Raw genomic sequence first — 27,999 nt, 5'->3', positions numbered from 1 at the left:
AGACACTTCTTATTACATTCTGGGATAGAGATGACATGTACTACATAGCTGATCTTGCATCATCTGTTTTATATCCAAGTGTCATAGAATGATGTTTCTATTTATTATCAAAGTAGCACAGCTTTGCAAATTGGGCTTTTTTTTAATACATTTGAATTTTACTGTTTCCAAATGGTGAACAATAGCAAGCACCATTTCAAATTGTTTGATTTAATCCCAACCTGCCAATTTGGAGGAATTTCAGCAAAGAATAGTTGCAATTGGAGCTTTGAGGTTTTAAAGAAAATATCCCAGCCTCTCCTATAAAAAACGTACAGATTGGTTTTTCATTAAATTTTCTCTTGACCAGTTTCCCTTAAATTGCCTTTTTTTCAATATATCCAAGCAATACATTTGTGATCTATTTCCTGCTGTGTTCAGGTATTCTGAGTCAACTCTGCACCCTAAACTGGAACTCAAGGCCTAATTACTGATTTAGCATATACAAATTTGTTATTGCAAAATGAATATGAACTATTTTTCAAAGACCATCTGAATTAAATAAAAATATGCCCAACATTAAGCCACCTGAGAATATCCTCTTCATCAGCAGTACTTTGGTTGTAAACAAATAAAGTCAGCCACAGGGCTGACGGATAAAGAGCAGCTGCATATAAGCACATTCTGGATTTGTAGCCTTACTATTGTTGCTCCGAGCAAAAACATTCAAGTTGTAGAGTGCTGCATATTGCAGTTTTTCCTCACATCGGAACAGTCATTCAGCAAAAAGAAAAAAAATCAAAGGAGCACAAATTTAGGTGATAGAAATGTGTTGACTTGTTAAAAACAACACAATTTCTCTATTTTCCTTTCAGCCGCTGAACTCTGATGATATTTTGGTGGCATCGGCCGAGTGTCCGAGTGATGATGAGGACCTTGAGGAGTGTGAACCGGGGACAGGTGGGTCAAACATGGCAAGAAAAAGACAAGAGTAACGCTTTCATCCATCCAGAATGTAGACAAAACACATTTCTTTCTGTTTTATGTTTTATGTATGCTGACGTTTATTCAGCCGTCATCTTTTGGTTAGCTGTAATGTGTCATTTAAATTAATACAAACCCCAATTGCCCCTCCTCTAGAAAGCAAGTGTATGAGAGTGAGCTTTTCACTCTGCACGTCTCATGCGACACCGAAACTGCAGTTGAATGTAAATCAGCGCGGTGACTGTCTCAAGCCTCTTCTATATTTTCAAAACACAGACGCGCAGACGTCAGCTGATGCGGAATCTTGGCGAGAAAACGTTTAGACCGCTTTTACTTTTACGGTTAACCGATATAGTCTTCAAAAGCTGAAAACTGTGATGTACCAAAAACGTTGTCTACAACACTGTTTCAGTGTCATATCCTCCCATCCGCTCCTGCATTGTTACGAAATGTCAGATGTTGTGGATGAGTCAAGCATAAATCAGAGATAATCAGAGATAATTGCATCAGTTCATGGTGTATATATATATATATATACTGTATATATTCACTTTTAGGGCAATTCACCAAATTGGAAGGAAGAAAATCTTTTTGAAGCGTGTAGATCAGGCTTCTGACAGGAACAAGATGTGAGGCTTAGGAAGCAGTCTGCCTTATTACGGGTGCCTCAATTATTAATATGACCTTATCGGAATGGTTTGTTGTTGACTGGCCGTGCAAAGTGTGACTCAAATAATGATGCAAGACAACCAAGTGGTCGTAAAAAAAAACAACTCTGCAGACTGAAATATTCCTCCAAAACCTGAAGGCAATATCACCTCAGAGTCAGATCGAAGTTAAATGTCAAAGTGTTTATACAGGGAAATATACACAATGTATATAGCAAGTACATCTGGCATTAATATAGAGAGGAATCTACTTCCAAATAATTCTTGATGAACAGGACGTACTATATCATTTCAAGGAGCCACAATATTATACATCTGATTCCTGCATAAAATAACCTGTTTGTGATTTCTCTTGTCGTCCCTTAACCGCTGCCTACAGATGTGCACACAGCAGCATGCCGTACCAATTTACTGTTCTTCTGCTCATTGTCTGCTCTGTTTATCAAATGCTCTTCATTCAGCTGCCACCTTCCATGGGTCACCCTCTATGTTTGTGTCTACATGTGAGCTCTTCAATGTTTTTGCTGTGTCCTCTTATTTATTTTTTCCCAATATTATGCGTTATCAATCATCACGCACACGTTGACTACATTTAGAACAGTTTAGATCTGCATTTGCCGTTCAAGAATTCTGCTTTCAATTAGTTTTCTCTTTGTGTCCCCAAACGTCATAAATAATCTTGATTATAGAAGTCAACTTGATAATATTTAACCCACTATGAATATTATCACTGATGAGCCAGCTAATACTTGTTTAATCCGTCAGTAATATTCCACATCGTGATCTGATTGGGCCTATTTTTTAACGAGCTCAACTTTAATGGCAGAATTTACATTTTAATGCTGTTCTAATTTAGGATTCCCTACCTTTTCTGTTTCCTTTCTAGGAGGGGAATTAGTGTTGCCTATAATAACAGTGGATTCCCTTGAGCCCCCATCCATCGCCACCCGTTATCCTGTCATCCCTCCTCCCCCAACCCTCCTATCCCCACTTGAAACCACCAAAGAGTCCCTGATACTCCCTCCTCACCCTTCCTGCCCCCCGGACCAGGAGGACTGCGGTGACCCGATGGAGGTCTCAGCCTTTGGCTCTGGGGAAATGACGGAATCAGACGACGAAGACTTTTACAATAACAAATCCCCAATGGTCACTGACAGGACAGTCCTTCCTCCACCCCCCACCGCCGGTGAGGGTGGAGCCCGGAAACCCCGCCCCTTACCTCCTTATGTTCCCACCACTAACCCTGACCAGCTCCACATCCCCGCAGGCAAAATGAACACCCGCGACCAGGTGCTCCTGCCGCCTCCTCCTCCATCCTCCCGAAACACACCGGGACTAACTTACCCCCCCAATTTTCCCCATGTGCCCACAGCCAACCCCACTGCCTCTGATGAAAAGAGCCCACCCGGTGCCGTGGAGGTGATCAGGGAGGCCAGTAGCACCACGGGGATGGTGGTTGGTATCGTGGCTGCTGCTGCTCTCTGCATTCTTATCCTCCTCTACGCCATGTACAAGTACCGCAACCGGGACGAGGGCTCCTACCAGACAGACCAGAGCAACAGTTTTGCCGTCAACTCCACCGTGGAGGGTAACGGAGCCGTGGTCAAAGACAAAAGCACGGCGACGGCCTCGGTGGCTAAGGCTATCACAAAGGGCAAAAAGAACAAAGACAAAGAATATTACGTCTGAGAAAGGGGAAATGAGAGAAGTGCGGACTGAGACAAGAGGACGGGTAGAGATTCACTCGTTTCGCTGTTGATTTCGTCGGGTCGACCATCAGAGAAATTTCACAGGCCACAAAAAAAAAAAAAACGACAGCACAAAGCGACGCTTGCTTTCGACAACCACTTTCAACCCATTTCTTTTATAAAAGTCAAGGTTGCCCAGCTCCTATTTGTGATGAAATCCTCATATACTAGACATGATCTGACTAATTATGTGGTTCACAATGTGCACTTTGTCTGTATCCACTGATTCTTTGAAAGAGTATCTTTTTTTTTGTGTCTTCAATGAGCTAGGCAGAGGCTTTGTACATAGCATGGTACAGTGAAGAAAGTGCTGAGAACATCCGGACAGATTTGCCTAAATGTTTTCTTTGTACTTCTTTGTAACGCTGTATCTCAAGTCCCAACGTCCCCATTATGATATATGAAGCAGAACCAGTTATTTCATTTTTTTATGTTAGATAAGCGGAAAGCAGCGCAGTAAGTCCGACCACACTTAAAACAAAAGCCCTTATATTTGGATTAGACACCATCTCGGCCGTCTCCATGTTGTGTGGTTTTAAAACGCCTCAGTCACTCTTCCTCTGTCAACAAGATGTGGTATTATGTTGCTAGTGCAGTATCGCAAATGAAGCATGATATTTAGCTCTCCAAGAGAAGAAGACAGCATTTTTTACAGGGAATATTGAAACACCCAATATAAAGCAGGCAGTGGACATTACAGTTTGATGGATCCGAAACACTTTTCATGTGAGGTGTCGGTTTTGCCTGCCAGTACTCAAAGTGGGGAAGATTATGAACAGTGTGACAATACGTCAGTACACGCTGGTAAAGGTATTTCTCTGTAAACATTGCTTATAAATGTACATATAGAGGTTAGCGGATAGAAAAGGCATTGTGTAAAGAGAAGAACAGGTGTGGATTAAAAGAACGTGCAAGATGCCCCCCCCCCCCCCCCCCCCCCCCACACACACACACACACACACACACACACACATACACACACACATACACAATGGCGCAACAACATCCCAATGGTGCGGCCCGAACTTCACAGGATTTTGGGGGGAACTTCGGTTAGAGGTTCATCTTCTTGCAGCGACCTGCCTCAGCCGAGGTTGGATCATCTGGATCTCCTTTCTGAAAGCTGTGCTGGGATCGTTCAAAAAGCACAAAGAAAATGTAAACATATCTTTGAGAAATAGATAATCCTTGTAAAGCAGCCAAACATGTATTGTATTTTATATCAGTTACTAAAAGACTATTCTATGAGATGAATAATTGAAAGTTTGTGAATCGTATTGATATTTCTCTGATATTTGATGTATCTTGTTACCACTCTTCTTGACACATTACATTTTAGATTGCCTTTTACTTAAATCCAGACAAAAAGCACACTTTCCTCAGATAGCCACAAATACCTTTTCTTTTTACGTAATTTACAGATTACATTATGCAGAGAAAACACAAGGATGGAAAAAACATGTTTTTTTGTCGCAATGTGGATTTTTTTATGTGCTGAATCTGTTGCTCAATGGATCTGATAATATAAAGCCATTTTCTCTGTTGAATTATGTCTACATTTACTTATTCATAATATGTGATTTCCTGTTATTTTTTATGAAAGTGCCGTTTAACATGAGCTGCTCAGCGTTCAGAAAATATTCCATTCCTCACTCATTGCTATTGTATAGTGTTCATGTGAAATGGATCTTAATATATGTACAGAACGTGGATAAAGATGAAAATACACTTGATTATATACTTTGTACACACCTGCGTTGTGTGTTGCTTTTCTTTTTAGATCCAACAAAGAAAAATATACTTTATTTGCCTTTTATTATTGAACACAGACAAAAAGGAATTCAAAGCTAACTGAATTAGGGTTTCAGGTACAATTATGGTATAAATAAAGGTATACGTCCACCATTTTCTTAAATGAATGTGATGTACTTATCTGCCTACTCGTCATTCCGCTTTGGAAGTTGTGAATCTTTTAGGACAAAAGAAACACAATGAATTATCGATGAAGCAATTTTTTAGGAGTTGCACCTTGCTAAAAATGCATGTTAAGGTGTTTAACATGGATTTTACATTAGATTGCAGGTCTTAATGAATTTTAAAAATCTGTCTTACAGCTCAGTTTCATCATCATCTCTCTCTCTTCCCTCGGGCGCTGTGTAGCTCTGGTGTGTTAGTGATGCCTGAACGTCCAGTGTTCATTATACTATGAAAGGTTTAATTGTTCCTGCTGCACCTTACACCTGCTGCTCTCTAAATCAGGTCTCCAATTTTAAACAAAAATATTTGATTGGGTTTAACACATGAAGCTTTAAACATCCCAAACATGCAGCCGTTTGAATCGTGGTTAAGGCCACTTATGATTCACAGCACCGTGTGATAAGTTCAGGCCGCAGCCATTGAAAGAGAAATAATTTGAGTACATTTTTAACAAAGGTGTAGTAACAACATGTGGTCGTCTGCCAGGCATAGGGAAACACCATCATATTAAATTGTGGGTGGTGATGGAGCCAGCATTGTGAGAGCTTGACCTATATTGGGGGACTATAAAGTCAGCATAGCCTCTGTTGCAGTGATTTTGTTCATTTGTTCTTTTCCATCAGTCTCTGCAGTTTACTAACATCAGCAATGTTATATTACTGGAGAACTGCTTTTATATGTAAAATAACTCATTAACCAGAAAGCCATACCTTACCAATAATGACATTTACAGCATGTTGTCAGTCTACTACATTAATCAGTTTGTCGAATTTGAATTGCTTTTTTTCCCGTTAACATTACAGTATACTATCTATATGTATTATTTACAGCACAAATTGTGTTATATATACACTGCACAAATCAAGGCAAAATATCTCATTATCCCAAAGTGCTACAATCATTTAATTACTCTTGCCCTCTGGATTGCTTTGTGTCCCTACATGCTCATTATTTCCAGTAAAAAAAAAACAGCATTCTGCATAACATCCTCAACCACCATCAGTTTGCTTGTCAGGAGCAACATGTTTTGTGTTGTTTGACTACCCCCTGCTGAGAACTCAAGGAACTGTGAGATGGAGAAAAGTGTCAACTCGTAGGTCCACGTCACTTAACCGGGAGAGTGATGGGAGGCCCAGGCTCTCGTTGCCCTCACTAAAGCGGCCATCATTTATTCTGTGAGAGCGGCTGAGGTTTATCGCCAAAGACAAACATTTGGAGGGCTTGTATTTCAAGCCAGCAGGGTCAGCTGTCCCATTAGACCTTCTTGTTCTGAGACTGATGGGGAACAATCCTGTGGCTAACTGAGGTGTGGTGTCAGTGCAGGTCTAGTCTGATCTGCGCTGACATTTGGTTCCGAGCAGAGTGGTTGCACGACATGATGAGCCACCACTGAGCATTGCTGACACTTCCAAAGCCTAATTCAGCAAAACATCTGTTGGGGGATTTCCAATTTGTGTGCGGTCAGCAAAAGCTTCTGTTGAAAGGAAACAAAAAAATCACGAGACAAAGGCTTTTTTTTAATTAACAAACGTTGACCCTTTGGGACTATTTTTCTAGCAATTAGATCAAATCCCAATAGTTTTTGCTGAACTATACCTCACACAGGTGAGGAGCACATATCCCCTGCTGGTGCTAAACACCCTGTAGCTCAGGTTCACTGTTAATTTATCTAATTATAAAATATTTACAATAGCTGATGTCATTTAAGCAGAATCTGAATTTAACAGCATTACAATATGAGAAGGACATTTTGAAAAAGAATAAAACAGAATAACACCCTGCCCATGACGTCAGCGTATACGGCCAATCAGAGCCTCGGGCATCTCTCTCTCTCGCTCCCATTTGATCGCTCTTTGTGCGTGCGTGCGTGCTTGCGTACGTCCGTGCGCGTGTGTGTCAACTAGTTGTTAGCTCGCGCTAGCTACCCAGTGAGCTAGCTAGTTAGCTTCTTGGGACCTTTTAACGTAGGCAGCGTTTAATGCCGAGAAGCAGCTGTCGTTCATCATGAGACAAGCCCCCCCGCGTTGCACGTGCGCCCCCCTTAACGCCAAAGACGACGAGGGGGCTTTCACACCGCGATGAGAAGTTAGCCAACGACAACAAAAAGTAAGCCACAATTTTTTTGGACAGGCGATTGCTTGGCTCGCTAGCATCCCGAGAAGGAAACGGCTCTGAGATTTGGCAAGGACTGGACGCGGAAGGAGGGTAATGAGGCGAGCTGGACAACTAACGCCGACTGTAAGCGTCGCTGGGGTGTACATTTAGGAAAAGAAAGGGGAAAAAAACGATTTCCCCGCGAGGACAATCAAATCCAAAAAGCAACCGTTAGCTCATGACGAGCAACCAACGTTTACCCAACCTTCGGCCGGTTGTGCTAACTTGTTTTTTTTGTGGGCTGGGGTTACGGTAAACGTTCCCCGGCTAACCACGGGGACCGTACCCTACTTGAGGTGCTGGTACATCCGGCCTAGCGTTAGCTAGCTGGGAGCCAACAGCCTGCTGGTGTTGCTCGTTTGTCCGCCAGTGTGCCGCTGCTCTCAGTCATGTTTCTGTATTGAACAGAGGGGATCGGAGGCGTTGGTGGTGCATCGGGGCGCACTTTGCCGATCATAAATGGAAGGGGGGGGAGATGCGAGAGCTAGGCTAAGTTGTCTGCTAGCTCGCTAATGTCAATCAGAAAACTTAATCTAACCTTAGCTGGCAGAGCACTGGCCTTGACGTGCGAGCAGGGCGTTTTAAGCTCTGTCATCCTGTTTTTAAATATGATGGCTGGAGCAAATAACGCCATGTTATGTAATCCTGGGTTGAAGACATCCATTGAAACACTTAACTCTCACTTGATTCTAATCATTGTGACGTCAGCATGTGTCAGTACGTCCTTCTTTACAGCTATGCATGATACATAATTAAAACCAAACTTTTCTCCAACGCTACTAATGTAATATGTAAACCTGGGCATTTCTAACACATTTGAAGTTATTGTGTGATTTGCAGTGTGTTTAATGTTGGCTACATGTGAGAAGCAAACCAGTTGTGATCTTTCTTTCAGATGAACTTTTTTTCTTACGTTCAGTGGGTTACCATTGTGCCAAAAAGTCACTCTCCCGGTTATCCAAAAAGGATTAGGCTTGAGCAGGGCAAAACTGGTGCAGGGAGAGAGCCCATACTGGCACGGGAATATGAAAGGACTCTTGACCTCAACTGAAGTCAACGTATCCGTGACCCAGAACTGTTGTCCTTGATGAAACCGTCTTGGTTAACCTGCCATCCCCAATGGAAGTGCCATCGTAGACATAAGACACTGTGGCTTGAACTGCTGCACAGTTTTTTGAGCGTTCCGGTCCTCGGGTGACTGCCCCCCCACGGTGAAGATGGGTTCCCAAGCGCTTCAGATCTTGCGGCAGGGTGTGTGGGCTTCGCTCACGGGAGGCTGGTATGTGGACCCACACCAGAGCACGTTCTCCAACTGCTTCCACCTCTACCTTTGGATATTTCTCCTGGCCTTCCCCTTTCTGCTCTACATGGTAAGAATGTTTTCACAGCAGGTTGATTTAGAGTTTGTCCCCCAAGAAACAGAAGGCACCAAGGAAATCAGTCACACCTGATGTTTGAAAACATTTAATTACCTTTTCAGTTCTGTAATAATGCTAACTACACGAACAATCTCAGCTTAGGCATGTTCCAATGCGGCCCTATTTGCATCGGTAAAGGTGGCATTTAAAAGGTAATTCAATTATCTCAAAATCTTTTCCCCATTAATTATATGAACTGTGTTCATTTTCAGCCCCCCAACTTTATGATACAATGTGGGTGGCAGCAGAGCTCAGTAGGGCAGCAGCACAAGTAGTCAGACAACCGGACAGGTCCAACATAATTCTTCACACTGTTTGACATTTGACATTAGAATTGGAAATGAAAGGTACCACGTCAAAATGTACATTTTAAACATCTGCTGCAAATGAGTTAGTTTAAAGTAGACCAAAAGAAATCTCTAATCTTCACTACTGACAGGAGGGGTAAGAATGTCTTGCATTTGCTTCACAAGTCATTGTTATAAACCATGTGAGAAGAGTGAATTGGCTGGAATATATGTGGATATGGATGGCTAAATGTTTATGAATGAGAAAAACATCTAAGATAACCTTTTATAAATGATATTAATACATAGTTTACATTAGAATTTATATCCTCTTTGGTAAGACACAAATGTATAGTTCAGTTGTATATAAGCTCCGTATTTGACACGAGCAATAAGAATTAGCTTTCACTATTACCTTACTCTTTTCTGCAATTTACAGTTAGACCTCCACTATTGAAGTAACGGCAGGCACTCACTCCTTGATGTGAGCTGCGTTGTCTAATTTCCACATCCAGTCTTAAATGCCGTCTTCTTCCCTCCGTCTCAGGCTCTCCCCGCCAGCTTGGTGGTTGCGGGCGTGTACTCTGCCGTGGTGGCAGTCTTTTTCACAGCCATTAAGGTGGTGAACTACCGTCTTCACACTATGTTTGACCTCGGGGAGATCGTAGAGAAGAAGCACGCCTCACTCACAGCGGAAGCCCCGAGAACAGAAGAAGGAGATGAAGTTTCGGGTGTCCATGATGGGAATCGGCGCCGGTAAGTAGCTGGCTTTTATGAGTCATAACGGGCAGAAGCCTTTTACTTATGTGTAACTTCTTCACAGGGAGAGTCATGTTGGTGTAGAGATGACTGTGTTTCGGAAGGTCAACTCAACACCTCCGGTGCGCTGTAGCTCCCAACACTCTCTGTGTGGATTGAACCAGGTGTCGGTGAGGTTCACCGTCTTTTATTTGTTTTCTTTTTTTAAGTCTCCATTCTGCTCCCTTCATCAATTTCAATTCTATTTGTTTTTACATTAATATGGCTCTTACAAGAAGTCTCTCATTCTGATGTGTCTGTACTAATAAATAAGCATGTTTTATTTTTTTTGTCCTTGTTTAGGAGTTCTTGCCCCAGCTGGAGGATACAAGAGGCGCCAATAGTGAGTATCCAAATGTTTCCATTCTGGGAACCAGAATGGCCAGTTTTATATTGTAGACCTATGTATTCACATCATTATGAACCTTCGCTGTTAGTGTCCTTACAATATTGATTTGGAGCTTCTAAATTTAGCCTGTGTTGATTATGCACTATTTTTGTGACCGCTTACCTTTTTTACCTCAGATATCAGAGAGCTAATGCGTGAACAAGGAAGCAATAACGGGATTGTTACGCATGCTCACCGGGAGGTCCCAGGACAGAAGTCCCAGGACACCATTCGTAAGTCTGCTAGTATTCCCTGACCACGAAGGAGCATCGTACACTCTGAACACTTTCTACACTTAGCATTAGAACGTATTTGCTCCCTGGGGGGGGGGGGCATGAGCGCACCTAAACTGTGCACATCCCAGTGTAGCTGTGGCCTTTAATATCGTCCCATTGGGATGAATAAATTAATTTCTGATAAAAGACTAAAAGCTCTGGGTCGGTTATAGCTTTTTAACACAGGTCTACTCTTGTTGACCTGTCTTTCTGTACAGGGACCCCCAGCGTGGTCCAGTCCTGCATTGCTGCTGCTCTGGGAGGGGATTTCCCAGGTCTTATGGGAGTATCTGGAATGTCAGCTGGATTTGGAGAACCTGGAGTCTGCCTGTCAATCCCCCCTTCGCCCTCCAGTCAAGAAGATGGAGGCGAGAAAGAACTGTTGCAGGAATTGGAGGAGCCACCAGAGCAATTGGACAAGGGGTTGGGGTCTTATTCTCCCCTCGGCCCATCTGCTGAATCTGAGAGTTTGCGGGACACTCCCCTTAGTCCACTTATAAAGAGCAGCTTAAGTGAGGAGCTGAGTGAAAATCTGTTGGGTTTGGGGCTCGACCCTGTCGTCTTTGCGCCCGGGACCGAGCATCCAGGCAGCCGCAGTGGGGTAGCGCTGGCTGCCGGATCCACAGACAGCTGCTTCAGTGCGGGCGGAGCCACCACGGACCGCGAGACCCTGAGCACCGTCAGCAGTTACCGCAGTGAAAAAACGGATTCCACTCAGCTGGAAAGCCCTTCGCTCAGCCAGCACGGCCCTGCAGACGGACAGGCTTCTGCCTCGGCACCAGCGGTAGGTTTTATCATCCCAAAGCCCTCGGAAGACCCGGAAGAAGAGGGTGGAAGTGATACCGACAACCTGTCAGACAGCGTCCTGCTGCGCTCCCCTTCCAAAGAATTCTCCCTCAGCCAAGGGCTGGACAGGACACTTGTTGAAGGAGAGGATTTGTCCCCCGTACCCTGTGACCTTGCGCGGTCCCGTCCTCGCCAGAACTCTTCCCCTTCGAGTAGTGGCCGCTCGGAGGTTTGCGATTCAGACCGAAAAGCCTCGGTCCCGCCCCTACCCCCACCTCGGCAGGCCAACTCGGTACCGTCCGGGCTGGCCCTGGGTCTGGTGTGTTCCGAGCCGGCTTTGCCCATATCCTCCACCCCCTTTTTACTGTCTGACCAGCCTGCCCTGCAGGCCCAGCAGGTGGTGCGCCCCAAAGACTTGAAGCTGTTGCGGGCCAGCGGCAGTAGCGTGGGCCACCGGCCGGGCCGTAGGAAAGCTCCGCGGCGGCGAGCCGGAGCCGGAAGCAGTAGTTTTGACTGTGGCTCTTACAGACGTCCCCACAGTCACAGACAACACAGAGATTACATCCCCGTGCGCAGCCGACTGGGCGCCAAGGCCTACAGCGAGAGTTTGTTTGAGGATTCCAGCGACGACGACGACGACGGCAGCGACATGAGCGCTGGATCGAGCCTCGGCTCTCAGCGCCGATACAGTTCAGATGAGGACGACGACGACTCCAGCTCCTCTACCTCCTGCTACTCCCCCGACCTCGCCAACGCTGGTCCTGCGTCCCAGCACCCTGCTGGTGCCCAACTGCCTGCCCCGAGGGAAGGGGCTCTACCTGAGGCCGCCGGCCCCTCCCACCCCCGCGCCGCTCAGCGCTCTTCGAGCACGGCCAGCGCCAAGACTCACGCGAGGGTGCTGAGCATGGACGAGGCGGGCGGGGGCCAGAGCAACGCAGCGGCTCCGCCCTCCACTCTGCTCGCGATGCCCTCCGCCTCGACCCCGGCGGCCCGCACGCTCACCACCTCCAAGTCCGACCTGGAGGACCGCACCATCCATACCGACGGCTTCCCGGGGGCTCATCTTCACCACCACCACCACCACCATCATCATCATCGGCTGGATTCTCTTGGGGGCTCTTGGACCGGCAACCAGATCAGCTGGCGGGCCGAAGAGCTGCTGGAAGAGGGAGCCGTGGGAGGAGGTGAGCCGGTGTAACCATGTTTTAGTTCTACCGGGGCCTATCTGAGTTCCAGGATGGGTCCTTTTGCCTTCCCCCGAAATAATGCTGCTTACAGTGCTCTCCTTTATGCCTCATGTCTGTGCCTGTTCGGGAACGCGTGCCCTTTTAGAGTAACTAATATTATTGGCTGTAAATAATTGATTTATAATAAAAACCCGATTGTTCAACGTTATCTACGAATTGGATGACAAAGGAAATATGTACCTTATCTAAATAGGCTCTTGCCTAATAGCCACAAGGGTCGACTATAAACATGTTTGCTCGAGGTTGGTGGTGATTTTGTAGGTGCAAGAATTTTTTTGTGGCGGTAGCCTAGATTGGATTTACCGAGGGTACAGAAAAAAACAGACATGAGATCATGTTGAATGAATAATCGCCCACAGTTTCATCAATGAGGCATTCGGGATACTTTTCAATGTCTGCTTTGCATACCTACGTTGGTAAAAGGAATTGTTCCAATAGCCAAAAGTAAAACCCAGAATTGGGGCGCTTGTCCGATGTACTGTGACCCGTATGTTGATGCTGTAATTTCAACCGCTGCATTGATGTAACCGATAACCCCCCCCCCCCCCCCTTCTGCAGCAATGGCTGCAGAGGATGGAGGCAAACAGGACTCAGTGAGCAGTGTTAAGAGGACCCAGGCCATCCGCCGGAGACACAATGCAGGGAGCAACCCGACACCTCCCCCCTCCACCATGGGCTCCCCTCCAAGGTTTGTCAGTTGCCCAGACCTGAGAGAGGCTTGAATCTGACGCTCTGCATTATTTCTGCCTTCCAGCACTAGTCTTTGGTTCTGAAATACTATGGAAAAGTTTGCATTTGATGGAAATGAGAATTTGTAATCTTAATTCAAGGGCCATTAAATGTATATTCTCCACATGTTTTGGCGGAATGAATAACAATGAACTTCCATTGAGGAGGTATAGGCGTAACACATTTCAGTTACACACCGTTACTCAACTGGTGCTTTCTGTCCCCTGAAGCCTGCAGGACCTCCAGCGGGCGCGCACCTCCTCTCATTCACGCACCCGCACGCTTCCCTCGGCCTTACAATTCGCCTCCTCACTTCTCCTGCCCCGGAGCGGTATCCATGAGGCCTCCACCTTCGACGACACATCTGAGGGCGCCGTGCACTATTTCTTTGACGAGAGCGGTGAGTCGCTGGCTGTAAAGGACCAGTTCAACATTTTGGGGAAATGTGCTTATTCGGTTTAATGGGAAGATTGATGCCACGCTCAAGTCTGTCCATTTGAAATGTAGCGCTACAGCACAAAAGCTGTTAGTTTCGCGAGAAAGTTATATATTGTGTGCAGGACTAATACTTTGGCCGGTTCAATGACTTTCTTGTATCTTGTTGTCACCATGACGATGCAATGATGAAGACATTTTACTTTAAATTTACTCTCACCAGGAATAGAAGATGAACCTTTCCATTTTTTAACGGCAAAGGTTAGAGATGCATATATGAGCAAAAATGGAGAAAAGGCTTTAAGAAATCCTTTTTAAAGAACAGAAATTGAAGGAAATTTCATGGAAAGATGCTCACTAATTGCAGAGATCTAAATTTAAAGTATCTAGAGTTTTTTTACTTTTTATTTTCCTATACTCATTAAGATTTCCTGCTATGTTTAAGTTATGCATTGAGTTAATGCATTAAGTCAAGTTAAAAAGGTGTGTGTGTCTGGGGGAGACAAATCAATTGCGTGTTACTTCTACAATAATTATATCGTGTCGTAAGTTTTCAATTTCCTGTCTGTTTTAAACAGGAGTCAAGAGGTCCTACACATTTGGACCTTCTGGAGGCGGATACGAGGACCCATTTCAGTACGTTTTAGTTTTGTCCCTTTTATTAATTTTTTTGTTCATTTGCTGTTCGGAAGTCACTAAAAATTATTGTATCGCTTTTTCACGCTTGCAGGGAGAGGGAGAGGGAGAGAGAGAGGGAGAGACAGTCCCAGTCTTCCAGCTTCACTTCCACAGAGGTCCAGGAAGGGGCACCGGTCCTCTCCATGCTGCAGCCGAGGCCCGTGGTTTTACAGGGCATGCAGGTGCGCAGGGTGCCTCTGGAAATGCCTGAGGTTAGCAGGTCTTTGATGTGGCAGATTGTACCCCGGTAGAAAGTCAGCTCAATAAGTCAGGACTCTCTCTGCCTGAAGGGAAACTATCACAGGTTCTCCTTGTTGCCTCTTTGTCTGAATGAATCACTGATTTCTTGCCTCATCCTTAGTTTGATCTGGATCACGAGTCTCCACAAGAGTCCCAGGAAAACACTCTGATGATTGAGGAGAAAGCCAAACCCAAACAGTACTATCGCTTTTGGGTGCTGCCTGGAAAGTGGCTGAGGGTTCGATACGATCGACTGGCTCTCCTGGCCCTGTTGGACAGGTGTGTTTATTATTAATAGAAAGCAGCTAAATGGTAGGACCAAAGCATTGTCATGAAGTTGTACTAATACAGATTTATCTGCTGTTACCAGGAACCGTCGTGTGGCAGAGAACGTGTTCGCCGTGGTGCTCGCCAGCCTGGTGGCCTTCCTGGGGTTCCTCCTGCTGCTCCAGGACTTCTTCAGGGACATCTGGGTCTTCCAGTTCTGCCTGGTCATTGCCAGCTGCCAGTACTCCTTATTGAAGGTGCCTCACCTCATCTTACTCATAATTTATCATCATACATTAAATAGGAAATGCTTCTAAAACAATATATAAACATAAACAGTGTGAGGCCTAATACCCCTGCCTCTTTCTTTCAGAGTGTGCAACCAGATGCAGCCTCGCCCATGCACGTGAGTCCTGGTTACACCTCTTTTAAGCGCTACAATAACAATCGCATGCCCCCCTCGTTGTTGTTATTCATTATTATTTTGTCTGTTAATAAACAGGGCCATAACTGGATCATCGTGTACAGTCGACCGGTCTACTTTTGCCTGTGCAGTGTGATGATCTGGATCTTTGACCTGTCGGGGCGCTCCGGCAGCGTGCAACCCTTCGCCCTCTACGGCGTCACCTTCTTCTCTGCACATTTCCTGCTCTGTGTCAGGGATATGCTCATCGGTTGGTTTAAAAAGATAACATTTTAGGGCACCTGGTGTTCAGGTCACCACACCTGCTAACACTATTATAAGTTTAAAACTACTCCTGCACAATGTGTTTAAAGTTACACCAAGCTCATTGATTTAGTGGTTTTCTTTGTGTTTCTCAGTGTCATTTTTTCTTTTTTTTTTTTCTTTTAGCCTTTTAACCTTTTTTCCCCTTTCTATGTCCAACAGTGTTTGCCTTGTGTTTCCCGGTCATTTTCCTGTTCGGGTTGCTACCTCAGGTCAACACTTTTGTGATGTGTCTGCTGGAGCAGATCGACATGCACATTTTTGGTGGAACTGGTAAGAACAGAGGATGATGTGCAGGGGAGAGAGAGTGTTCATCCTCATCCTCAGACCAGATCGGGTGTCTTAGAGGTTTGTTTCTCATCTTCTCTCTCTGTCGCTTTCCTAAGCCACCACCAGCCCCCTCTCCTCTCTGTTCAGCCTCATTCGCAGCATGGTGGTGGCGTCTCTGCTGTATGGATTTTGCCTTGGTGCGATTAACGTAAGTGGAACATCTATTTCTTCCCCCCCCCCCCCCGTGGTTTTAGTTGGAATCGATGTTGAAAATCCCTAATTGAATGTTTTGTTTGTTCACATTAGGCACCGTGGGGGGACGCCCATGTGCCAGTACTGTTCTCTGTGTTCTGTGGCCTACTCCTGGCCTTATCCTACCACCTCAGCCGCCAAAGCAGTGACCCCACCATCCTGTGGTCAGTACTTTGTGTTTCAGACTGGCAATCAAGGCCAGAATACTCTTCTTGTATCAATAGATTTTCAGGAAGTGTCTCATTACTAAATTGGCTCACCTCCTCCCACTTATACACTACACCAATAATGTAAAAGGCTCTGAATGCTGCCAAAACACAACAGAACAAACCAAAGTGCGCCTGAACTTTGATGTTCCCCCTCAGTTTTACGTTTCATTTCTCACCGTCCCTCTTTTTATCTTTTTCCCTTAACATCAGGTCACTGGTCAAGTCTAAATTATTCCCAGAGTTGGAGAACCGAACGCCAGAAGAACCCCCTTTGGAGATCAAGGACCCTCTGCCTGAGAAGCTGCGTAGCTCTGTGGTAAAGATCCCTCCTCACCAGTTTCACATTCAGTTTAAAGTTCTTTTTTACAGTCTTTTGCCATCTCACTGACTTCTTGCAGAGAGAGATTCTTCATTCAGACCTCGTCATGTGTCCCCTTATGGCTGTGATTACCTTCGCCATCAGTGCCAGCACAGTTTTCATCGCTCTTCAAGTTAGTTGGAGCTAATTTAGGACTTATTGACATTCCTGAATTCACTAAAATGTCCAGGGATTTTTTATTTTTTTGTTCCTGCTAATTTCCCTTCATTTTTTGCGGATTATCACAGCCTGCTCTCAGCTTCGTCCTGTACATCCTGGCCGGAGTTGTGGGCTTCATCACGCACTATCTCCTGCCTCAGCTCCGCAAGCAGCTGCCATGGTTCTGCCTGGCTCACCCTGTGCTCCGCTCAAAAGAGTACAGTCAGTTTGAGGTCCGAGGTGAGTGAAAGACCTTCCAATACCTGTGTGAACAACTGGAACATTATAAGCACAGTCAATGAAGAGCAGTGAGGTTTCTATTTGAAGTGCTCTTCAGAAATATCTTTGAGCTTCACAGATTATGTGTGAGCAATAGAACGGCTGCGTATTTCAAATATCACACATGTGCTACTCAACAAAACAACTCAACCATATGAATGGTCCTGAATTCACTGAATCAAATAGACCAACACATTTTGTCCTTTTATTTCAAGGCTTTTTTTTTTTTTTTAGTTGTTGGGATTCTCGGGATGTCAGAAATGGTACAACCACATAACCAGTTCATAAACCTCGTGTAAAACATTTTTCAGTTCAAATAACTTTCCGCCAGGTTTATTTTTACAGCTGTGTGATATTTTTAAGACGGAACACCATGTAGTGTTTGGACCGTGAATCATCCTCAACAAGTGTGCCAAATGGGTTTTTTTTGTTTTGTTTTTGTTTGCCCCAGATGCTGCTCAGCTGATGTGGTTTGAGAAGCTGTACGCGTGGCTTCAGTGTGTGGAGAAATATTTCATCTATCCGGCTGTGGTGCTCAACTCCCTCACGTCAGAAGCTCGAACCGTGGCACAGAACCACAAAGATTTGGACATCTAGTAAGCCCCTCCTCATCCTGTCTTTTACATTTCACTCTGTCCGTCTCCTCTCCACTGGTGGGGGGGTGGATCTGCAGCACATCAAACTCATGGACACGATGAAGCACCCCCCGCTGTATTCCTACCTGCAGGTTTATCTCAGTAGCGCAAGATGCATGCAATGTATTCTCTCATTACTATCTGTCCCCCCCCCCCCCCCCCCCCCCCCCTTCATCTTGTAACCTGTGGTCTCTGTAGAGGTAAATACAGAAGAGGCATGGCAGACTGTCACTTCATTGCAGAAGCTTTATAAATTCACACACTCTGCTTGAATCTTTTTTGATCCCTTACTCGATCAGTGTCACTGATGTCTGATCTCTCTCCATCTTTTTCCCAGCAGCCGAGCTCTGTTCATCTCAGTAGCAGGCATGAAGTTGCTGCGTTCATCTTTCTGTGCTCCGTCGCAGCAGTACGTCACACTCTGCTTCACCACACTCTTCTTCCAGTTTGACTATCCACACTTTTCGGAGACCTTCCTAATCGACTACTACTTCATGTCCATTCTCTTCAGCAAGGTAAGGAACAACCTGTTGTCTTAGAATTGTATTACAGATATTAAATAATTTTTCATTTTGTTTATGTTGTACCTCGGACATCTTGTTATAAAAGGATAACTTTGAAAGGTTGTTTGTCCTTTTTGAATTCTCAGATGTGGGACCTGCTGTACAAGCTGCGCTTTGTGTTGACTTACATTGCCCCCTGGCAGATCACCTGGGGCTCTGCCTTCCATGCCTTCGCTCAACCATTCGCTGTTCCCCGTATCCTTCAGCTTTCTCTGATTGTTTATTTTGATTTTGTTAACTGGTTTCCTTTTTTATGACTGCATAATACAAGCCGAACACAGAGAGAAATCCCTAACTCATGTTACTTCAGACTCGGCTGTACTCTTTGTCCAGGCCATCTTTTCCGCGATTTTTTCTACCCCTCTCAATCCTGTCCTCGGCAGTGCGGTGTTTGTCACTTCGTACACAAGACCGGTCAAATTCTGGGAGAGAGACTACAAGTTTGTTTGCAACGTTTTTCTCTTTCTTTTTGCAAACGGGAGATGTTCATTTCTAATGCTACTTTGTAATGTTTGCAGCACCAAGCGCGTTGATCATTCCAACACCAGACTGGCCACCCAGTTAGACCGCAACCCAGGTACTCCTCTCTATCTAACTCATTTACTTTTCTTTCTGTTGCTATGGAGATCTCGTTTCGTTGCTATGGAGGTCTTTATTTTATTTATTATTTTCTTTAAAGGGGCCGACGACAACAATCTGAACTCTATTTTCTACGAGCACTTGACGCGCTCTCTGCAGCACAGCCTGTGTGGGGACCTGCTGCTCGGCCGCTGGGGCAACTACACCACAGGCGACTGCTTCATCCTCGCCTCGGACTACCTCAACGCTCTGGTGCACATAGTCGAGATCGGCAACGGCCTGGTCACCTTCCAGCTGAGGGGTCTCGAATTCAGAGGTCAGCGGTGAAGGATGATGGGGGGGTCTGACAGACAATGTTTGTAGCTTCAAGGTTTCCCCTAGGTCTCTTCAGGGCCCCTGTTATAATGTTAGGGGAAACACTGAGCTTATAGAAAAAGCTCAATTTGAGTCGGGTGGGTGTCCGTTGAGTATTCTCAAGAATGGTAATTTTATTCATAGAAATCAGGCTCTGGTGGGGGTCAATAGTATAATATAACAAAATGTTGTTGTACGACATTCTCTAGAGACGTTGATGAATATAGAGCTGGCTTCTAGGGTGGAGCGTACATCAAGGGGAGTCTGGGGTAGCATTAAAACACTTTAATGTTAAATGCATCGATCCGCTGCACTTAGAGAGCAGAATGAAGAGGTTTGATCGATGAAGAACTTTGTGCTCCGCTAGCAGTGGAACAAAACTAAGTACATTTAGGCTACTCAAGTACCAAGATTTGAGGTCCTTGTAATATACTTCATATAATTACGTTGTATTTCATGTCTTTTAGTCGATTATATCTCAAAAGGAATATTATTCTAACTTGAATTGACAATGTTCGTTTCTAGTTAGGCTACTTTGCAGAATCCTATTGACTCCACAAAGCATGTCTTTCTAAGTCATGGTTCATAAACAAGTTTATATTAAGTAGTTAAATTACCTCCACCCTTGCCAACTGCAAGTAATATTTTGAATGCACAACTTTTACCTGTTTTGTAGTATTTTTACACTGAGCTCTATTAAATAAAGTAATGATTTGCACATATGTTGTATAAATCTGAACGCCACAGTGAATTAAGTGCCTCACACCGCATGGTGATGCCGACTGGTTTGTAACACCGCAGCAGATTACACCGTGATTCATGCTGGGAACAAGGGGGCCCGTCGCTGCGCACACAGAGGGGCACAGCAGGCCCCAGGATCAAAGCCCCAGAAGGCCGGGCAGGGAGGGCTGTTGAGCTGACACGGCTGGAGCCACTAGAGCCAGTCGCTGCAAAGTAACAACAGAGACTTCCTAGCTGGTTGAGAAGTGTTGCAAATATAGTCTCAGTTCCTTGTGAAGCTTCAGGGGGCACATAACAGACGTTGGCTGGCCAATCCTTGTGCGATGCTTGGATCTGCTCTGCAGCTGATCTGTCCCACATCCGTCTAGGTACCTACTGTCAGCAGAGGGAGGTAGAGGCCATCACGGAAGGAGTAGAGGAGGACGAGGGCTGCTGCTGCTGTGAACCTGGTCACCTTCCTCACATGTTGTCATTCAACGCCGCCTTCGGACAGCGCTGGCTGGCCTGGGAGGTGGCCGCCACCAAGTATGTGCTAGAGGGCTACAGTATCAGCGACAACAATGCAGCCTCCATGTTGCAGGTGTTCGACCTGCGTAAGATCCTCATCACTTATTATGTCAAGGTAAGCCGTTGGTCTTGATGATTCCTGGTTTTAAACGGTTCCCGTTGCTGTAATGATTTCCTGCACACATTGCTTTTATGTACACTGTTGGGTCAGATCCCGTAGCAATACATTGCAGACTGCCGTGTTGAAATGTTAACTGAAATTGTAGCCAGTAGCCTCAAGTTCAAATGCTTTGAGGATGCTTTAATATTCTGCTCGCGTGTGTATTCCCTCAGAGCATCATCTACTACGTGAGTCGGTCATCTAAGATGGACGAGTGGCTGACTAATGAGACCATTCAGGAGGCTCTACGGCCCTGTTTTGGATCCAACTACGTAGACAGTGACCCCACTTTCAACCTGAACATCGATGAGGACTACGACCACAGAGCCTCTGGCATCACCGCCTTGTCTTTCTGTATGATTTACCTGGACTGGATTCAGTACTGCAACAGCCGGCGTCAAACGGTGAGACTCCAGCCTTTCCCCTTCAATCACACATAGCTCAGGGGTCTCATTTACGCACAAACGGGGCCTAAAAGAGAATATGAGAACGTTTCTGTAATTATAGAGAATATTTTTAGAGTGAGATTATGGGGTTCTACGTCCGGGGAGGATACTTTACTGAATGAAGCTAGGAGCAGATTGTTTTTCTTTTCAGCCCTACAGGATAACTAGTATGACGGCTATGGTCCAAGTCTTTTGGGGGGGTTTTCAAAGCAGAAAATAGACACAAGAAAGACATCACTATTCTATTATCAGAAATTTTAATTTGTCGTCTGATAAAATTTGAATTAAAAACAATCCGTAGTAATTGCAGAATAAATGTTTGATCATTTATCTGAACGTCTTCCTTGTGTTGCAGCCGGTGACTTGTGAAAGAGATTCTCCACTTGTCAACCTGTGTTTCGGGCTGTGCATCCTGGGCAGACGAGCTCTGGGGACGGCCTCCCACAGCATGTCTGCAAGGTACGACCACACCGCCGTATCTCTCACTGGCAAATTCCACGCGTCACTACCCGGTATGCAAGACTTGTTGTTTATCTGTTTGACAGCTTGGAGCCATTTCTCTATGGCCTTCATGCACTTTTCAAGGGAGACTTTCGCATCACATCTCCGAGGGACGAATGGGTGTTTGCAGATATGGACCTGCTGAACCGAGTTGTGGCGCCGGGAGTTCGTATGTCCCTCAAATTGCATCAGGTAGGAGGAGAGGGCCTGGCGGGAGACCGGTGACGGCTCTGTCCCTGAACTGAGAATAAACCCTGTATTCATCCTCAGGACCACTTCACGTCTCCAGACGAGTATGAGGATCCTGCGGTTCTGTACGACGCCATCACGGCCAATGAAGAGAAGATGTTGATATCTCACGAGGGGGACCCCGTGTGGCGCAGCGCCATCCTAGCAAACATGCCTTCGCTGCTGGCGTTGCGCCACATCATGGACGACGGGAGCGACGAGTACAAGATCATCATGCTGAACAAGAGGTTCCTCAGCTTCAGGGTCATCAAGGTCAGTGCCCACTCTCCTAGTGCTTTTTTTTTTTTTAATGGATTTGCTTTTTGTCCAAGATTCCATCCCTGCACCCTGCTGACCTCTATCCGCTGCTCCTCCCCATCCCCCACAGGTGAACAGAGAGTGTGTGCGTGGGCTGTGGGCGGGGCAGCAGCAGGAGCTGGTTTTCCTGCGCAACCGTAACCCAGAGCGCGGCAGCATTCAAAATGCTAAGCAGGCCCTGAGGAACATGATCAACTCCTCGTGTGACCAGCCCATTGGCTACCCCATCTACGTGTCCCCTCTCACCACCTCGTACGCCGGGGGGCACGGCCAGCTGCGGTCTGTGTGGGGAGGGCCGGTCAGCCCACACAACATCTACGCCTGGCTCATCAGTAGCTGGGACAGGTAGGTGGTCTAAATGGAGGCTGCTAGGGGGGGGGGGGGGGGGGACATCATGGGTGTAACATTGGTCCCTCTGCAGGTTACAGAAAGGCTGTGGGGCCGGCTGCAACAGTGGAGGAAACATCGAGGATTCGGACTGCGGGGGCGGCTCCATCTCCATCTCCACCAACCCGGCCGTTCACACCACGCAGAGTACTCCGGCCTCTGGCCTGCCACAGCCACACGTTACCGCTGTCCAGCCTTCCATGGGTAAGTCCTGAAACAAACCTGTGTTTATATCAATCGGATTATTAAGTTATTAAGATAAAATCTAAAATAGTTTCACTTTCATTAAGATTCAACAATGCTTACATTTTTTGAGGTGGCCATTAACGTGATGCAGATATATTATAAGCAATTCATGCCCTGCCTTTGCATTGTTTGAAAGCCCTTTTAATTAAGTAAAATTAAATAAATGCAATTGTATTTCAGGTACAGACAACCCCGTAGGTCCAACCCACAGCTGGCCTCACCACCCTCAGCCTCTCCCATTAGCTCTGCTCAGCCAATCAGAGGGCAGGATGGAGGCGGGACTGCTCACCTCCCTACAGCGAACGTCCTCCATCCAGGGTCTCCTGGGCCAGCAGCTCTCCAGCTCGCAGCTCTCCTTCAGCACCTCCGTGGCTCCGCCTTCTCTGCCGGGCTCGGAGCGCTTCTGCCCGGCGAGCCTCCTCGAGCACTCGGGTCACAGGGCGGGCCAGCGGGCCGGCCTCGGCCAGGTCAGCGGGCTGCACTACGAGAGCCACTTCAGCAAGTGGAGCTTTTCAGGCAGGAAGGGCTTTAACGGGCCGGCTGCAGTGGAGGGGGAAGGAGGAGCGGTACAGACCATACGCACACAGGTGAGAAGGCTGCTGTGTGTGTGTGTGTGTGTGTGTGTGTGTGTGTGTGTGTGTGTGTGTGTGTGTGTGTGTGTGTGTGTGTGTGTGTGTGTGTGTGTGTGTGTGTGTGTGTGTGTGTGTGTGTGTGTGTGTGTGTGTGTGTGTGTGTGTGTGTGTGTGTGTGTGTGTGTGTGTGTGTGTGTGTGTGTGCGTGTGTACTCATACGTAACTTCAGTTTCTCAGTCCATATAGAAGAAGTAGCTTTTTAGATCAGTTTTTTTTCTTTTGTGATGCTAGAATTTGGTATATTGGCCACGTGTGGGTTTGAAGTTGTTCAATGGGGGTTGCCGGTTGGCAAAAGGCGATGTAGCATTGAGATTAGACTATGTTTAAAAAAAAATGGAGCATAACTTCCCAAACTATGTTCGAATGTTTTTTTTTTTTATTCATTTAGGGATGAGGTCAAATGTGAATGCGTCCTTTTAATTAAGCATTCAAAATCCTGCTCCACAACATGCCACAAGACACATTTAATCGATGAAAAAAACTGAATCCATGAGCGTTATTTATTATCTATTGATTGTTCTCTTCTGCAGTCTTTTTTTTTCCTTCTTGGTTCATTGTGTTTTTCTGTGCTAACTTTCCTGGAATTAACTTTTCAAAAACCTCTTTTACAGCCAACTCTTCCTGCGCCCTTTCAAGACACCAGTCGGACACAAGATCCCCTGGGGGCTTCTCAGATGATGGATCCAACCCTGCCCACTGCAGGGGACCCCCCCACCCCCCGAGAGGAATCCACAGAGCTGCCTTTACTCGAGCACCTGCGCTGAGTCTGCACTGGGGGGGGGCGTGGCCCACAGTGACGGGCTTTGCAGAAAGGCTTATGCTACAAAATGTACACGTCCCAGTCTGGACCGGACCGGACCCGGCTCGCCCACGCCACTGTCTGTGTCTCCGTCAGCTCTCCTTGGACGCGCTCAGCGGCCCACTGCGATACTGCACGCGTTGGGTCAGACGCGTTTTTCCTGTTTACTTGTCGGCCAAAGGAGGGAAAGCGTTGGATAACTCTCAGAACTGATGCACATCGGATGATGTCGGGATTTCAGCCATCCTGTTAATTCAGCTTTTCATCCTTTGCTCCTGATGATATTCTTAACTTTGTTTCCTGACAACCTTTTGCTGGTGACATTAGTGAAAGGCAGGTGCAATTATATGGAATATTTTGCTTGAGCCGTGAATACTTTTCTATACAGGAGAATTGATGACCGTTTCTAACGCTCTATTACTTGACTTCTGCAGCAGCCGTTTTTTTTTTTGTTTGTTTTTTGCGTTACCAATCAAAAAAAGACAAACACATTACTGCTGTATGTGAAGTGAAGGATATGTGGAAACCACGTTAAGCCTTGTTTAGCTTTTCCCAACTTGACCGCAGTTGTGTGTCCTTATTTAATAGTTCACATTTTCTGGAGTCTCCGCTTCTCCTTCCCTGCACATTACACACCTTCAACAAGAAAAGAAAAGAAAAAACATGCCCTACCAAAATGTCATCCATGTTCTCTGGTTCTATTTCCTACAGAGGTGCCTGACGACGTCAACAGTTCTGTCTTGGATCGAGTTTCAGGGTTTAAAAAAAAAAAAAAAACTCCTTTCCGTCCCAGCCAAAATGTGGTGCTTTGACCGCTAGTTTACATTCTATTTAGGCCTGGACTTGAGTCCTGAATCTGACTAGCGACCCACAGCAGTGGGAGGACTCTGGATTCCAATCTTTGGAAATTGTGTTGATCACAAAGCTACAACCTAGGAGTGTTAGAAACTCAAAGCCTTTTTTTGGTGAGTGGAATGTCCTCTATTTTAATACTTGAAGAATCACAAGTTCCTCTGTATTTAAGGTGCACCAAGTTTATTTTTTGGGGGGGATTTTTGGATCAACGACAGCCTGACTGATCGGATCCACTCGGCTCATTACTTGCTCGATATAAGGGACCCAGGCTGCTTTGTGTTCTTTGCCTGCAGGACGGCCCTCCCGTTACTATACTACTGCTTCTGCATCTCCTGCTACTAATAATACACCCACTACTACTGCTGCTGTTTCTACAACAGTCAAATCCAGCGTTTTAGTTGGAAATAAACAAAGTTTAATACCGAAAGCAAAGGTGGAATATTTATTTGACTAATATTGTCTCACAGATATCTAACTTGAGTTTGTCAACAATGGTGTGATGTATCGAATTGGAAATATGCCTTCTGTTAACTGCACCTCGACCCCTCCCTCAATGTGTCATCACATTTGTATCATCTCGCCGATGGCCGTCTTTTTTTTATTATTTTGTAATACAGTAAAACTGGAAGTATTTCTGATAAATTACTTAAGTTTGGTTTCTTTCCCAGTCCTGTATGCGTTTCTCCCCCCTCCGCTGCAAAATGCAAGTTAAAACCCAATTTGAGGGGTTGAAGCAACAAGGAGACGGCAGTCGACCAAATTCCTCCCGCATTCAGTGGCGTTGTCCCCACACGTTTGCTGCAATGCTTGAATTATTATGAATTAGTTGTTTTCTTCCCCTCTAGGAAACTTGAGAGGAGGCCACCGTTCTCAGGGTCTATAATTGGAAAGAAATGTACCGCCTGAAGGAGGGCTTTTAAAAAAGGTTCTGCTATAACGCTGCGAATGGTGCAAAGTGCGTCAGTATCCTTCACGAAACACCTCCCTTGACTCAGGAAAATAGACTTTCTGATGTGCTTTTTTTTTTTTTTTTTTTTTTTGCTACAGTCGTCTTGTTTCCAAAGCAACGGGGAGCAATGTGTGTCGTTTCTTTGCTGGGAGTGTGGAAAGCACAACAGACAGATCTGGGTGTCAAAAGGGATTTCTTATGTACAGCATGTTTCTTATATAAATATATATTTAAAATACAAATCTATTTTATTATTATTCGATTTTTGGTTATTTTACATTTAAGACACTATGTTGGAATTGGTGGATGACCCTTTGTGTTCATCAGAAGGGAGATCTTTTTGGAGAGGCACTTTTCAAGTTGAAATGTGCTGTTTGGGGAAAAATCTAATACTTTTGCACAAAATGTATCATACACCATCCCGCTTTATCATTTTAGGAGGGGAGGTCTTTTATTTAAGAACTTAAAGTGGATGTTCAATGTTCTGTACAGTTTTTTTTTTGTTTTTTTTATGTGATTTTTTTTTTCTTCTATTTAAATTAAAGTTTTTTGTGTCATTGTTTGCAAATCAACTGCTGTGAGTAATTCCATTTTCAGTTAAACACTTTGCACGGGTAATCATGACTTTGCATTGAACCCTAATTGGAATGTTAAAATACCCAGCTTTAGTACTGTGGTGCTGAGATCTGCAGATTCCCTTCCTGAAGACACGCCGTCACGAAACTAGAAAAGTGTCCGTACCGACCGCGATGCCGGGAAGGAGGCAATATAACAAGCTTAAGCAACTGTTTAATGAGGGAAAACTATGGTGGCGGTTTATTTCAACATATCGGAATTAAAATGGGATCCATGGATACCTCGAGTCTCCCCTTTCCGGAGATGCAAACTTGACTACCGTTTTGGGTAAAAAAAACATGCAGTTATTTGCATGCGGTTTCATTTTTTTTTTTTTTTCTATGTTCCGTTTTTTTCTTCTTTCATTTGGTGCAACAAGTGAGGGAAGCGAGGCCTTCCCAGCTTAGATGAGATATGGATCCCTTACAAGGTACCTGGAAACCTTTTTAAGAGGGAGGCGTCCTCATCAGAAGCATGAGGCCTCTGAGGTGAAGGAGCAGCAGGATGTCTGACCTCCTAATCCCGTCTCTACAGTTGAGCCCAGCGACCCCAAAGGAAGCGCCGATTGGCTTCTTGTGTCCGCTATTCACTGAAGGTCATGTTTGTGAAAAGGGTCATGAAAAAGTTATAGAGCACAGTCGACATATTTTCTCATTCAATTCAATGAGAAAGTATGTGTGTGTGTGTGTGTGTGTGTATATATGTATGTATGTATGTATATATATATATATATATATATATTGACCTAATTTTAAAAAAAAATCTTTTTTGTCCCTACATATTTTGACTTTTTTCACAATATTTTTTTTCCCATGACATAACTGGAATGATCTTGGATCTTGGATGGAGCAACCTACACGTCCCTGTCACTAATGCCAAATGCCCCAAATTTCTGTACTTTAAACCTTATCTGGGTTCAACCCTTAAGGGACATGGTGGCTCTTCCTAAATCCTTTTTTAGTTTTGGGTAACTGACATTTCTAAAAAATCATAATGGGATATTACCCCAGAGACGGATTGGTGCATCTTGGAGGATCAACCATGCTCATCATCCTTCCTGCATTGGTAAAGGCACAAGTGAGTTGAATTTGAATGTAACAGAGAATTGGAGGGTGGATGCACTAAAAAGGGTAAACAAATTTTAACAGTTTAAGGTTGTCCACAGGATGCCC

General features: G+C 45.2%; 2 protein-coding genes across 12 annotated transcripts in view; both read left to right on the top strand.

Moving 5' to 3' along the window:
- The window catches only part of LOC119215696 (neurexin-2), a 72,884-nt gene extending 67,756 nt beyond the window's left edge, over positions 1-5,128 (top strand). For all 7 annotated transcript variants that reach the window (XM_037468063.2, XM_037468065.2, XM_037468062.2 and 4 more), the window contains 2 exons: positions 855-939; positions 2,518-5,128. In XM_037468063.2, the coding sequence (XP_037323960.2) occupies positions 855-939; positions 2,518-3,320 (888 nt within the window). In that variant the 3' untranslated portion in view covers positions 3,321-5,128. The remainder of the gene's footprint in view (positions 1-854; positions 940-2,517) is intronic.
- Positions 5,129-7,230: 2,102 nt separating this feature from the next.
- On the top strand, positions 7,231-26,772 carry LOC119215237 (pecanex-like protein 3). 5 transcript variants are annotated; one of them, XM_037467221.2, is made up of 36 exons: positions 7,231-7,462; positions 8,406-8,880; positions 9,763-9,971; positions 10,039-10,144; positions 10,317-10,356; positions 10,539-10,634; positions 10,895-12,646; positions 13,268-13,397; positions 13,669-13,838; positions 14,452-14,509; positions 14,604-14,763; positions 14,913-15,070; positions 15,162-15,315; positions 15,432-15,464; positions 15,561-15,732; positions 15,948-16,058; positions 16,172-16,263; positions 16,362-16,471; positions 16,727-16,832; positions 16,915-17,007; positions 17,123-17,273; positions 17,764-17,908; positions 18,285-18,462; positions 18,597-18,705; positions 18,821-18,950; positions 19,029-19,087; positions 19,190-19,405; positions 20,553-20,806; positions 21,025-21,255; positions 21,653-21,756; positions 21,843-21,990; positions 22,069-22,299; positions 22,415-22,689; positions 22,766-22,935; positions 23,158-23,564; positions 24,221-26,772. In XM_037467221.2, the coding sequence occupies exons 2-36, from the start codon at positions 8,728-8,730 to the stop codon at positions 24,371-24,373; spliced, it is 6,864 nt and encodes a 2,287-aa protein (XP_037323118.2). In that variant the 5' UTR covers positions 7,231-7,462; positions 8,406-8,727; the 3' UTR covers positions 24,374-26,772. The 5 variants fall into 5 exon arrangements, with proteins under 5 accessions (XP_037323118.2, XP_062414025.1, XP_062414027.1 ...); XM_062558041.1 differs by having other exon boundaries at positions 7,231-7,594; XM_062558043.1 differs by having other exon boundaries at positions 7,231-8,880; positions 14,610-14,763.
- Positions 26,773-27,999: the final 1,227 nt, after the last annotated feature.

The sequence above is a fragment of the Pungitius pungitius genome, chromosome 16 (assembly GCF_949316345.1).
Source record: "Pungitius pungitius chromosome 16, fPunPun2.1, whole genome shotgun sequence".
In the NCBI taxonomy this organism is placed as follows: Eukaryota; Metazoa; Chordata; class Actinopteri; order Perciformes; family Gasterosteidae; genus Pungitius; species Pungitius pungitius.
Note: the sequence above shows the minus strand (reverse complement) of the source record. Positions and strands in the feature narration are given on the sequence as shown.

What these genes read in the sequence shown, in the direction of transcription:
- LOC119215237 (XM_037467221.2), top strand. Translation starts at nt 8,728, where the DNA reads ATGGGTTCCCAAGCGCTTCAGATCTTGCGGCAGGGTGTGTGGGCTTCG. An exon ending in GAAGTCCCAGGACACCATTC is followed by an intron (nt 10,635 to 10,894) that starts GTAAGTCTGCTA and finishes CTTTCTGTACAG; the next exon opens with GGACCCCCAGCGTGGTCCAG. An exon ending in CTCATCAGTAGCTGGGACAG is followed by an intron (nt 22,690 to 22,765) that starts GTAGGTGGTCTA and finishes GTCCCTCTGCAG; the next exon opens with GTTACAGAAAGGCTGTGGGG.